Below are 13,391 nucleotides of genomic sequence, written 5' to 3' on the forward strand. Positions count from 1 at the left end.
AGGCAGGTACATCACACTACTCTAGCCAGAGGAAGCTTGGCCAAGCAGCCTAACCAGCTCCCTCCACTCTCCAGGCACCAGCCACAGGGCTGAGCTGAGAGAAGAGACCACCTGGCATCTCTTAAACTGGAAGCGGAGACGGCAACACTGAGGCTCCCGTTTTGCACAAGCCCTAGGCCTTGTGCAAGCACAGAGCAGAGGACATCTCGCACATGAGAAACAGGGCGGGAGCAGTTCTCTCCCAGCTGCTGTTTTCCCTGCACTCACTGAGCATCCATTCAGACAAGATATAATCTAGCACAGCAGGCACCGGTGAAGCTGAGGGACTCCACATTGTGTACACATAAACACCTATTTACACAGCTTCCTACCCTGTGACACAACTAGAATGATGGGTGCAGCGGGAATCAAGAGAGGAATCCATTTTCCCTCTGGCATCTACTGTGTTTGGCTTCCAAGCTTGATTAAAGATGATGTATCAGGAGAGTGCAGAAGCAGGAAAGAGAACAGGAAACCATAAACATTACTCATAAAAATGCTGCCATTCCAGTGCCCTCGTCCCAGCTTCCATATTCTGGAGATGATCCAAGAGGAGGTCAAGAAGTGGGGAACCATTTTCTGTGCTCACTTTTGCCCCACGCGGCACACATATATGAGTATCAAGGGAGAGGGGAAGATGGGGCTGAGATCAGCTTCTCCATTCAGACAAATGGAGAAAGTGGGTCGGAAACAATGTAGGAGTGATGCAGAACAGCTCCTCACACACAGAGAAAGGAAGAGAGGAAAGCAGACATGGGAAAAGGAGACCAAAAAGCATAATTACATTCCCCCTTCCTACCTGCAGTATGACAGCTTTGGCTCCCTTAGAAAAAGCTAGCTGGAAAGTCCTGCTGGCCTTTGGCAGCAGAAAAAGTCTCCCAGAACTTCTTAAAAAGCACTATAATAGCATACTCAGTGAAAGTTTAAAAAAAGTATCCAAACCCAGGCAACTTTATCCATACGCAGTAAGCACATTACAGTACAAACAGTTCTATGGGCCTTACTTGGAGGCAAGATACACAAGAGAACTAATTTCTCCCCTTTCCTGCTATAAAGCCTCCATTACCTTGCAGTTATATTATCTCCCTTGCTTTCACTGAGCGATGGCTTTCCATAAAAGAGATGTCTGTCAACTTCTTACTGTCTGTAAAGAATAAGTGACTTCCTGTACGTACTTCAGTTAAAATGCCTTCTGCTAGTGATTCCTTCACTTTTTCTGACCCAGTTTCAAGAATACCCCAAATGAAAACGCAGAACAGAAGCTGCTTTGCACTCTCAGTGGAGCTCACTTTAGAACACTTCAGCTGTGACAATCTGAAGTTTTACTAGAAAAATTATTAAAGGTAAACCTATCCAAACATAAAATTTTGCTCACAAATGCCTTCAATATTTACCAGCAAAATACTTAAAAGAGTTCTAGCACTCTTGCACCATTTCAGAGCCCTTGCTATCAGAGCAAATAAAAGGCATGCACACCAACTGCAGTATCAATGCTACATTTTTGAAGCACATTTTTTAAAATGTGGCTAGTAAGGTAGCTTCTTAAAAGCTATTCACATTTGAGCTGGAGTAGCATTAGCTACATTCCTATACTTCCACAGAACCATGTAATAACCCCAAGTGGCACAGCACTGCTTCAAAGATTTTAGCTGCATTGCACCAATGAAATTGGGTTACTACAGGCTAAGCAGAAATAAAGTGTTGTTTTACCACCTTCTGGAAACTATCAGGGTAATTCACAAATGTATGCTCATAACTGACATCTGGGCAACTCACTGTAAATTTTACCGTCATTCTGATAAGACGCCAAAAATGCTAATAAAAGCTGAGCCATAGGAGACTGTTACAAAATTGTTTACCAATACAAAATCCAGATCATGCCCATCAAAACAGCTTTTTGCAGCAGTGACTTTATTTTAGCATGGAACTGTTCAGCTTATCACTTTCTGAAACCAGATCCTTACTGCCATCCAGAGTTCATACCTTCCAGAAAGTGTTTTAGACCCTCAAATTTGAGAGATGTCTCCAAAGCAGTACATAAATTGACTGTCCAGAAATTATCAGGATAGTACCAAGTTGCTCATCCTACCTTCTGTCCTGCGATAACAACACGATCTCCCAATTTCAGGCCAAGCGATAAAAGCATGGCCTTGCCTGTGACATGATCATAGTTGGGAATCATGGCTTTGGAGATGTCACAGGCGAGAGGCACTGCATCCAGCAGTATCTGCTTGATTTCTTTTGCACTGGCCGCTGCATCTGCCATTTCCAGTGGCATATCTACTGGATCAGGAACCACATCTGCTGGAATCTGCCCTTTATCATTCTGTAGAAACATAACATAGCACAGGATTTAATGTTGTGACAGGATAAACCTTATGAGTTTTTAATCCTCTTTGTTAGATAATTTTCCTAGAATAGAATGATAAAACAATCACATTTTCATATAAGAATGCCAAAACATTCTTAGATATATATAAACCAGCATTTACAGTGTCTTTATTTTTCAAAAGTGCTATGTTACTGAAATTTTTACCTTTAAGAACATTATACTACTCAGAACACATAAAAATCCCACCTGTATATATCTGTGTACCTAAACATAGATTTAGGAAAGTATGCGAGAATTCTGGTCTGTAATGCCAATACTGTAAAGCTAAACCTCCCAGAGAATTTATCTTTACCCAGTGTATAGTTTGCTCCTTGGTGAGGCTTACTCCAAATGTAAGATAGAATTTAATTAACATGTGTTGCACATACAGAATACACAAAGTTGATGTCTCACAAACTCTTGAATAAATCAGTTCAGGTTTATTTAGTTACAGACTATTCCATGAGAGATTAATTAAGGAGAATCCTTTGCAAACACTTCCCATTCCCAGAGAGCAGTGACTGTGATTTCCCATGCGTGCCAGGTGACGCTCACCCTAGGCCAGAGTTGTTGGAACACCAGCTCACCTTAACTTAAGCTTAACTCAAGGCCAGTTGGCCAGACAGCAGGTACGCTGTTGGGCTGTCAGGCTGCTGCTGCAGTGGCAAGTTCCACCTACGCTTTCTTCAGCAAAGACATTAGAACGGTTCTTCGTCTATCTGCCAATTTTCATGAAGTTTGTGGAAACAATTATCTCGGTCTTCCAAATTTCTCTCATCTGAGCTCCCGGACTCAGAAATGACCACAAGCTCGCAGAGGGAATGACAAAGAGCAAGACTGTATTTTCTTTGTTTCCTTAAAAAACAGACTAAAAGCTCAACTCTCCCTGAGCTACCTATAAATCAGCCTGTCTCAGCCCTAGAGAGCTATAACCCTTACTCAGCATTTACATTCTGCTGTCCTCCTCTAAGCAAACTCTACACACAGTCTCTGGTCAGAACTTTATTGCAGTATTGAGTAATTAAATACCTACCATTCCTTAAAAATCTACAGTCAATCTGTAACTAAAAGGCCAGCCCCATTCAAGCCACAGTACCTTAAAAACAGGATATAGATGGCTTCAAGTTGAGCAGGGAACGTGTTTTGAGTTTTTAGTCATTACATTAGCGATTGTTTTGGTCACATTAATTCCACAATTCAGACCACCAGGTGCTCTCCAAATCTGCGTCTACACAAGGTAGGGGGCAGAGCAGAGGCAAAAGGCAAAAGTGGGCACAGTGGCACAGGATTGCTTTTCTCAAGGGCAGAGCCACCTTTTGCCAGCTCAAAATGCTTGTACAACTGCAAAGCAGTACTTTCTGTCAAAACACTCTTAAACATACATCTGCCATAGAATTTGAAACATGTACATGCACACTAAATAATGAGACAGAGAAGAAAAACAATGTTTTTAAACAGATCTAGATTGAATATCATGAGGAAATGCAGGAATGATGGTCCAGAAGATTTCACATCATCAGTGATACGTAAAATAATGACTTTTGAGTATCCTTAAAACAATTATAATGAAATTTTAAAAAAACCTTGAATTTGAAAATGGAGAACTGAGATACTGCCTACACTAAAAAAAAAAAGCCACAATCAAACAAAAACTCAAAAAAACACAACAAACCCACAAAAAACAATCAAAACCCAAGGTCTGTGGTTAGACACATACAGTGGCACTTCACAACTCCAGCTTACTACTTCATTAATAAGCAGAGCAGTTAATGTTTCCTCATTATCAGTTACTTATGCTAAGACTAAGTTTACTGCTAAGCAATACACTGCATTTCCAGAGGCCACAGACTGCACTCCTCTGTTTCTGAAAAGATCCACCACTGCCATTGACAACTGTTGCAAGACACAAAGGAGTATTAACAAATGAAAGCTCAAGCAACAAATAGAAGAACATTTTGAAAGCTATTTGAACTGATGAACTAATGCACTTGTGACTCAAAAACACAAACTTCAACACACCAGTGTGACAAAGCATACGAAATTATTTACTATGGGTTATAAATACATTTTCTGAGGTACTAGCACTCCATGTGATCACTCCATTTTTAGACAACCAAAATCCTGGACAGACTGTTCAATTTTTTCCAGGTATTTTTTTCACTGTTTAGTGAATCTACAACCTAACTCCTTACCCTAAAGGCAGGATTTGCTCCATGTTCCAGTAAACACTTGACAGCTCCTGTACATAGGTTATATGCAGCAATATGCAAAGCTGTTCCAAAATCAAAATCACTACAGGTGGCATCCACATCTGCAATTAAACATCACATGTGAGGTATGTAAGTCTGTTATGGGAACATTTCACCCTACAGATTCCTTGACAGGACATTAATTTTTACAATGTAACATTTATACAGAGATGCCATTATTTATGTACTTAAATGCATATGAGAAGTAATTCTACACAGAATATAAAATTTATCTGCATCTGCTTATTCATACCATGAACGAATCTTGAAGACGAGCATTTACTTTCAGTTATTTTATAATACTTATGACTTAACTGAACAATTGTTGCTATTCAGGATGCCCAGTCTACTGCGCTAAGATTAATAAGTTAGCAACTTTAGATTTGCATATAAATTAATGTTTCAGAAATATTTATATTTTATTGCTTCTAGGTGTCAACTGTTAAAATGAGATGCATCTTCAACCAGTTATTTTCCTTTGTGAGCAGGCAGTGGGGCAAGGAAAAACTGATTACATCTCTGCTTTACATTGATTTAATCACTAATGGCCAAGAACGAAGCAAGAGCTAGTGATTTTTATAATTGCTTTGTTTTCAAAGAATTGCACTCTGAAGGCTCTTTCACTGATAGTCCGGAAAATGGAGCACTGCATTTGACTAGAAGAGATTTAGCATAATACATATTTCTGCCAATCGTTCCCGATGTATCTTTCAATTTGCCAGGAAGTTATTACTGTTCTAGAAGTTGGAGTTTTAACGTCTATTTGGTCTTTGGCTCCTCTCCTAAACTACGCAAGAGAGGTGTCAGTTTGAGTCAATTATGTATATGACTGTTAATTAAAGATGCCAGCTCATTTACTACACAAACCAAAAGCCAACAAGTATTACCAACAATGTTCCAGTTCGAAATACTGGTGAGGAACACCAGTACACCTAGGGCTGTACAGTCCTATAGTATTTTCCAGTATCAGTCTCTGTCCCAAAAACCACTAGCTCTTCTCAAAACGTGATAAACAAAGTACATCCCAACTGTATCAACAACCTTATATAGTTATACTAAATTTACATTTTGTGAGCATATAAAATACCAACATATATAGATGATATCTCTATACAGACATATCTATTTACATGTAAACTTTATATGTACTAATAAAGATTGACTCTGAATTTCATGAAGACCAAAGATAAAAAATCTGGGACAAAATTTTAACAGTTTTATAATTGCACTAATAGGAATACAAACTTCACTATTTTTAATTTAATTGGCACATGAGGAAAAAACTTGCATTCGCTCAATGCAATCATACAACAGCTACATTTGCAGAGGTACCTTTTATATATCAAATGTCACATGACATGAGGCAGAAGCTGTGAAGTTGTATACAACCAGAAAAACTCACATGAAACTTCCATGTGTAGTAAGGCTACTGAGTATTTTCTGCACACATAGGACCAAATCACAGAAATATTGATCAGTAATGCCGGCTCCTGAGTCAGCCACAGTTGCATGTGCTATTTTAAAATGTAACTGACATGTAGTTTGGCTTTTTTTTTCATTAGACTACTGTGACTTCCTCAGACTTGTAAGCTTCATGCTTGGAGTTTTTAAACAGTCTTTGCTTACAGGTTTGTTCTAGGTCTAAGTTGGCATAGTACGGGTGACAAAAAGAAATACATGTATATCAAATGTCACCCAGTAAGTACCTACAAACTATCGAGGGGAAATTAATATGCAGCAATGGTCTGTCATTAGCAACCCACGCAGGTTACAGTCATTGTCCAATGGCACCACACATTTCTAATTCTTAAGCCTTATCAATTTTTATATTTAAAACCTCTAAAAATCAAAGATCAAACCATCTCTCTGTTCTAACAGTTGAGGACTAAATCTATACAAAGAATTTAACTGCAGAGCACCATAAAGGAAACAGTTGAGCAGTAAATCAAAAGGCAACACCTGTGGTACTGGCTTGTTTCACAATGAGTGTCTCAGTCAGTACACCACTCTCTTGAAACGTTATTTACACATGAACAACCATTTTTTCTCCAGTTCAGTATGGATCCATCCAAGGCATATTTGCCTTCTACATATTCCCCCTTCTCTGCAAACTGCCTGATGAAGTATGGAGCTAAAAATATTCAGATCATCCATTGTTTTCATGTCACAGGGCAAATAACATTATACATTTTCTAACATTAAAAAAAAAAAAAAAAGATTGGCTTGTCCAAATGTTGCCAACTGCCAAGGAGTGGTTTCCTTGGAAATCTGAGGAATTCCTACCCCTTCTGTAGGTGCTGCACAGGAGGAGATGAGAACATCAAATGCAAGTGGGGTCTGAAAGAAGACCTGATCTGCTGATGCAAATTTTGGAGACCAGACTACTGGAATGTGATGTGGACTTAACCACTGCGCAGCCCCATTTTGCCTTCTGTTACCAACCTACACTAGTTACCTCTTAGACATGTCCTATGAACTACAACGCTGTTTATCAATTAACAATCAGTGATCGTTTAAGGCGTGGTAAGCAAGCCTTGTGTACTCCAAAAATCTACCAGCTTTTCAGAAACTTGAAACAGCCTTTAGCTACAACTAGCTAAAAAGTGCATTAATCATTTTACGAAATGGCACAATCAGAAGGATATTCAGTAGAACAGATTAACATTTGCACAATTTTAGTATTAAAATTGCCTACTGGTTTTGATATCCTGATCAACTAATTCAGAACCATTTCTGCGTTTCCATTTACATTAGAAAAAACAGGACTCCATTTACCAATCCTTCATATTATCCTTCCAAAAGGTATTATCTGTTTAGGCCTAACACTAAAGTCAAATTGTTCCTTACACATGACTTTCTAGATAGCCAAAAAGTGGGGAAAATGAGCATATTGCTGCAATCACTAGTTCGCCACATGCTGTTGTCAAATCCGTGCTTCTCCTCTACTCTTCTTCCAGCATTTCAAACACACTTCTCAATGTTTAAGGAATCTCAAAAACTCTAAGAATTTACCAGAATAGTTACATCTTTGGTTTTCTCCATGCATTCTTTTAGTCCTCAACAACTTAGAACTAAGCTGTTTGCTTTCCATTCTATTAGACACTTCGCTACTATCTTGTACAAACTCAAGTTTGAAAACCAGCAATGGAATCGGAGCATTAAACCACAAAAAAATAGGTTAAGAGAAAAAAGAACCAATGAAGCTGACTAAAAGAAAAATAAATGAAAAATTATTTATGTATAATGATAAATAAACCCCACACTTGAAGACTTGTCATCTTAAGGTCAACAGAGCAGTAAGATACGGATGACTACGTGAAGCAAAAATAACAATTCCCACCTTTTGGCTTTGCTTTCTTCAAAATAACACTTATAAGTTCTGGAACATCAAAGTAGGCAGCATAATGCAAGGCATTCATATTCGTCCAGCGGCTGCGTAAACTGCTATCAGCACCCAAATCAATAAGCTGTGTGGCAAATTTTACAGCGGTTTCAACATCACCTGCAAGGTAAATTTTGTAAAAGACTCATTAGAAATGTATGTGGCCTCAAAAAACATGCACATGCTTATGCATAACACATAGTGTTTATTAACCCCTTAAAGCTCAGAGCAGAACAATTACTATGCCTTTCTTTTTAGCATTAGGATCCAGAAATCTTTGCCTTTCATCATAAAGGGCTGAAATCTCTACTACAGTATATAACACTACCTGTTGATCTCTAATGTAAATAGTGTGTCACCCATCAACACCAGGAATTTTAGTACCTGATAGAAGAAAAAAAATTACACTCCACAATGCTGAAGTTTATGTTAAAACATCTGCCACTGTTAGAAAACCTAACCCCAGCCTGACCTCACTCAGCAACTTAGTTCAGATTCACAGGAGAACTAGGTCAGGGTCAACAAAGAAGTAGCACAACACAGAAAAGTTAACAGGGGTGTTCAAACAGAGTTAAATATGCTCTTATTTCCAGTACTTACGATCATAATAATGCAAAAAGAGAGTTTTGTTTTCTTCTGACATGATCGGGGTGGAAGAAAAAAAAAAAAAGAGCAGCCAGCCACCTGAATGTTGTAGTTTCACTGATGTAAGAAAACTGTCAATAGCTTAGTTTGCAGTCTGAGGTAATGTAGTCTCTGCTACATTAAATATATGTTTAAGCTGGTACTATCATTTGCAATACCTATAACCACAAACCCAACTTACTCCCAACTGCCACAGCCATAACAGCACTACAGTTCTGATGGCTCTATTAGAACAGCCAAAACAAACCACTCAAAAAAAACCCAAAACCCTTCTGCAAGGAAAATTTCTGTAATAGTCGGCGGGATTAGCCTTTGTGAATGAATTAGGTTTTTACATGTATAATGACATTTCTTTACTCACCAATACCATGGGCTCCTGATTTGCAAGTGTAATGCAAGAGAGTCATATCAGTGAGTCCATCTCTGTCATTCACGTTGCAACCCCTCTTAATGATCTGAGAGACAAGTGGGAAACAAGCACATTTTAGTTGTGGCGTATCTCTGACATCAGTATTATTTAGTAAGTTATTTCGGACATAGTGACTCCTGAATTCATTTCAATGGCTAATAACAAAAAAGCCTGCCAGAATAGACTCTAGCTGCATAACTGAGCAATATGCACAAATGTAATAAATAGTGTTATATGAATATCATTAACCTTCACTGTTTACAGATTTTAAAGCTTCTTTATATTATTACTTCTAATACGTATTTCACATGCTAAAAAGTTAACTGATTAATGGAACAAAAGGAGAGTGACATCGTATATGAAATCTCTCCCCTTGTTCTTTGATCTCTCAAAAATCCCTCCCTCCCACTGAAAAAAAAGCCTCCAGTTATACTACAGTGGGAAGAATCTTTACTATACTTCCCCACCTGTCTAGAAAAGCCTTTGATCTCATAGAGGAAAAACAAGTAGGATGGAACTACCACAAAGTCTCTTCTGAAAGCAGCCTACTGCAGGTTGCAAAGAGCTTGCAGTTCCCAATTCATTCTGTGTCTTGGAAACACTGCCCTTAAGGTCGGGCTTTGCTGTACCTTCACATATATTGGAGTTTATGATCACTGCTAAGTAGGAAACTAAACACCAACAGTCTCTAAACAACTGCTTTGAGAAGAAACATTGTTTCTACCATCTATCCAAGGGTACTCTATTTTTATCCATCATCTTTATGTTTCTAAATGAAAGCTGACATCATGTGGAATACAAAGCACTGATCAATTACTGCAGAAACTGTATCAGTGTATATGATTAGCTCTGCTTCTGACTGAACTGTTTTTATTAGCTGTCAATGTAGTACTACTTTAACACTGAAAGCATTCAAGGATCTTCACTTATACCTCACCTCATTCCCAATAATATCAATATTCTGCTGGACCTGTGGAACCCACTGCCTTAAGATAGCAAACAATTCAGAAACTGATGTTTTGGGGTTGAAAAGTATTTCTTGGCATGCTGCATCGTTGGGATCAAAGAAGGAAAACTCTGTTAAAAAAAAAGAAGAAATCATTAGGTACAATCAGAAGTCTTAACAAGCATCTAGCTTTTCAAACTCAGAAACAAAGAATATCAGAGAGTCACTTCACTACTAATCATAGTAGAAAATTGGAATGTTGAATTAATTTTGACAATTTTCTTTAACATCTAGTATCTTTCCTTTAATACTAAGGTCTTGCTTATACTTCTGAAAAAGCTTTCAATCAGCAACCAATGCAATAGTACTGCAAGATGGATGTTAAGTTTAGGCAGAGATGTGCAGTGATTATGCTAATAAGGGTTTACTCTTGCTTCAAGCTAGACGAAGACTGCTGATTCTAAGCTGTTCCCAAGCACAGACAAGCCTCCTGATTTCTCGGAGATTAAATACATACGTGATTTCTCCATATGCTACGAAACGTATCTCTTCCTCCTTCTTCCATCACAATTTACATAAAACACACCAAAATATAAACATATGCACAGTTCAGGAAGGCATTCCATGGCCCTCATTATTTTCAGTTATTCCATCAATGTATCAATCCCAGCTGGTGGCAGCTGCAGGCAACAAACGTTTAAAAATTAAGCCGCCAAATCAATATAAAAGAAAAAAAAAAGATTTATTTTTAAGATTTTAAGCCTCATGCTCCTTCAGGAGCATAGATGTAAAAGGCACCTTATTAAGTATGATATTTCACGTTACTTACAGGTGTTATGTGTGTGCATGGATATACACATACTGTATTTTAAATTTGTGGAATTTCTTCCAACGGTGGAAAATTATATGAAAGAATTTGGATAGCAATGACTACTACAAGAGGGAATAGAAGCAGAACCTGCTGTCATCAGCAAATGACTGAATCATGGAAAATACTGAACTTTTACCCTCACTGCAGCCATCAGGGAGCTGCCTTTTAAAAAGGGTTCAAATAAATGTACAATGTCAGCTTGCATCAATCGCAGATACAAGGCCCTCGGAACAGACATACAGGCTAAGTAAAAGAGAGCATCAGCCATCTGGATACGAACTACCTCTGGATAAATCATCCTAACCTTTCCTCAAAAAGCACACCGCACCTCTAGACTGGTTTAGCAGACAAAAGCACATACGGAGCTCACTTCCTGGCTTTCTAGAGTTCCTCTAACTGCAATGCTTTCATTCAACAACAACGAAAAACGAGGACAGCTTCACTGATATTTAACATGAATTTTTATTTGCACCTAGCATATAAAAAAAGCAAACCCCGTATCTCCGAGCACCACACAAGGTGTGCTTCTTACCTACATCCCATGCATTGACACAAAGCTACTGATTTATCTACTAAAATCTACTGATATATCCACTAAAAACTTCCACATAAACCACAGCTGGTCTGTTGCTGAAAGATTAATGATCTTACACAACATGCATGATTCTTACTCTACCAGGAAGACTTCTAGCTACGAACCTGAACCAAATATATCAGAAATCAGCTCTAGTAGACTGTTACAATCTAGGGTAAAATCCTGAGAATATGTAAAGTATTAATAACAACCATCATAAGTGCCCCACAGATGATCGGCTGTATGTGTGCAAACCAAAGAAATGTTACAGAAAATGTGTTAAAACAGGAAGTTCCATGAAAGGATGGCAATGGCATCTAGATACTTTAAAACATCGCTTTCTCGACCTCTGTCTTTCCCATGTGTTGATTCCAGCGCTCAACTGTATTAAGGAAAAATAAATGCACTGAATGTAACAACCAAGAACCTTTGATGTGGTTTAACCTTCTTTACACAGATTCAGTAATAATACCATTACACATGTGACAGCAACCTCTTATAAAAGGAATTTTTTTATTCAGTTGAGTATATAGACTGAGTAGGACAGGTAATAGTGATATCACAACACAACATTTAAAGAAGGATGAATGGAAAATTTTTCTAAGGGATAAGAAAGAAGAATGGAATAAATCATGGCAGTACTTAGAGTAGAATAGAATGGACAAGTTATGAGAACAGGGCTAAACCATGTAAAGACACGTTCATGTACTAAAACATATCGTATAGAGCTGTTAAATTTCCAGCCTGTGCTAACTCATCAAATGGGTCTCAAAAATGCTGAGTCTGTCAAAGACAGAACATTACATGTATTACTTTTTTCCTGAATACAGTTGATTGCTGTATTGCTGCAGAGGTGGAGGCAGTAATTTTGAAGGTATATAGCGGCTACTAACATCTTCTGCAATATTCAAAGGCATTGTAATTGTAACTATCTATGAAAATCCTTACCCACAGTGACACGTTAATGTATTCTACATCCTGTTTAAACTATTATTATAAGTTATACGTGCAAAGGTAATTCAACATTATTTTGAAAGCTGATCACTGATACTTGCTATAATTTTCTAACACTCAAAGTCCTTACCACCACAAACATCTACTTTTCCAACAGAAATATTCCCCTACAGTCCACTGTTTACAGACAGAAAGTATGAGAAAAAGTGTAACTCTAGAGGCTTTAAATGCAATGTAGATGCTTAACTACATTTAATTACTGCAATTTTACATCTTAATACAACATTCAATTCTACACGGAGACGTAAAAATCCTACAACCATCTCACCACACACATACAGAAGAAACAGTATGAGGGAAAAGATATTATAATTTAAAATGTATGCAATAAGAAAACAGAAAAAGCACGGGTCTTTATCTTGCATTTCCTTTAAAAAATAATAGAGAATTAATTTAACAAGCAGTAAACTTTCTGAAAAGTAGTAATAAATTAAGAGTTGATAGTTTTTCTTAGAATTTATTATTCAAATTTATTCTCTGCTGATCACAAATTCATTTTCTTTTAAAAGTACATACCACAGTCTGAAGGCATTGGTGCTGCAGCAACAGAAAAGGTAACAGATGTTTCAGAGTTTGGGAACAAGAACCGCTGTCTTTCAATGAGGGAATCTCCTTCAAAGGAAGGTTCTGGGAGATCCTCTATGGTCATCTTCTAGAAAGCCACTTTAGAAGGAAAAATTAATAAATAACTTCATTAGAAATACTCTGGATTAGTAATATCATAGTAAGATAAAATGTGCAATGAGACTAAAATCTTTCCATTTTGTAAACATGAACTATTACTACCATTACATTCTTACAAACTAATACATTAGTAGTAGTAGAGCATGGTATCAAGGATGGTGACTTCTAGTTCTTCATCACTAAACTTCCATGTTATTAGTGGAAAAC

General features: G+C 37.7%; 1 protein-coding gene across 1 annotated transcript in view; it reads right to left on the reverse strand.

Annotated features, from left to right (window-relative positions):
* The window catches only part of CLIP4 (CAP-GLY domain containing linker protein family, member 4), a 26,827-nt gene extending 13,678 nt beyond the window's left edge, over positions 1–13,149 (reverse strand). The window contains exons 1-6 of the mRNA XM_010130911.1: positions 13,017–13,149; positions 10,033–10,172; positions 9,048–9,141; positions 8,000–8,161; positions 4,603–4,721; positions 2,129–2,365 (exon numbers count right to left, since the gene is read on the reverse strand). Of these exons, the coding sequence (XP_010129213.1) occupies positions 2,129–2,365; positions 4,603–4,721; positions 8,000–8,161; positions 9,048–9,141; positions 10,033–10,172; positions 13,017–13,149 (885 nt within the window). The remainder of the gene's footprint in view (positions 1–2,128; positions 2,366–4,602; positions 4,722–7,999; positions 8,162–9,047; positions 9,142–10,032; positions 10,173–13,016) is intronic.
* Between the last annotated feature and the right edge of the window lie 242 nt (positions 13,150–13,391).

Source organism: Buceros rhinoceros, unplaced genomic scaffold (assembly GCF_000710305.1).
Source record: "Buceros rhinoceros silvestris isolate BGI_N320 unplaced genomic scaffold, ASM71030v1 scaffold44932, whole genome shotgun sequence".
NCBI lineage: Eukaryota > Metazoa > Chordata > Aves > Bucerotiformes > Bucerotidae > Buceros > Buceros rhinoceros.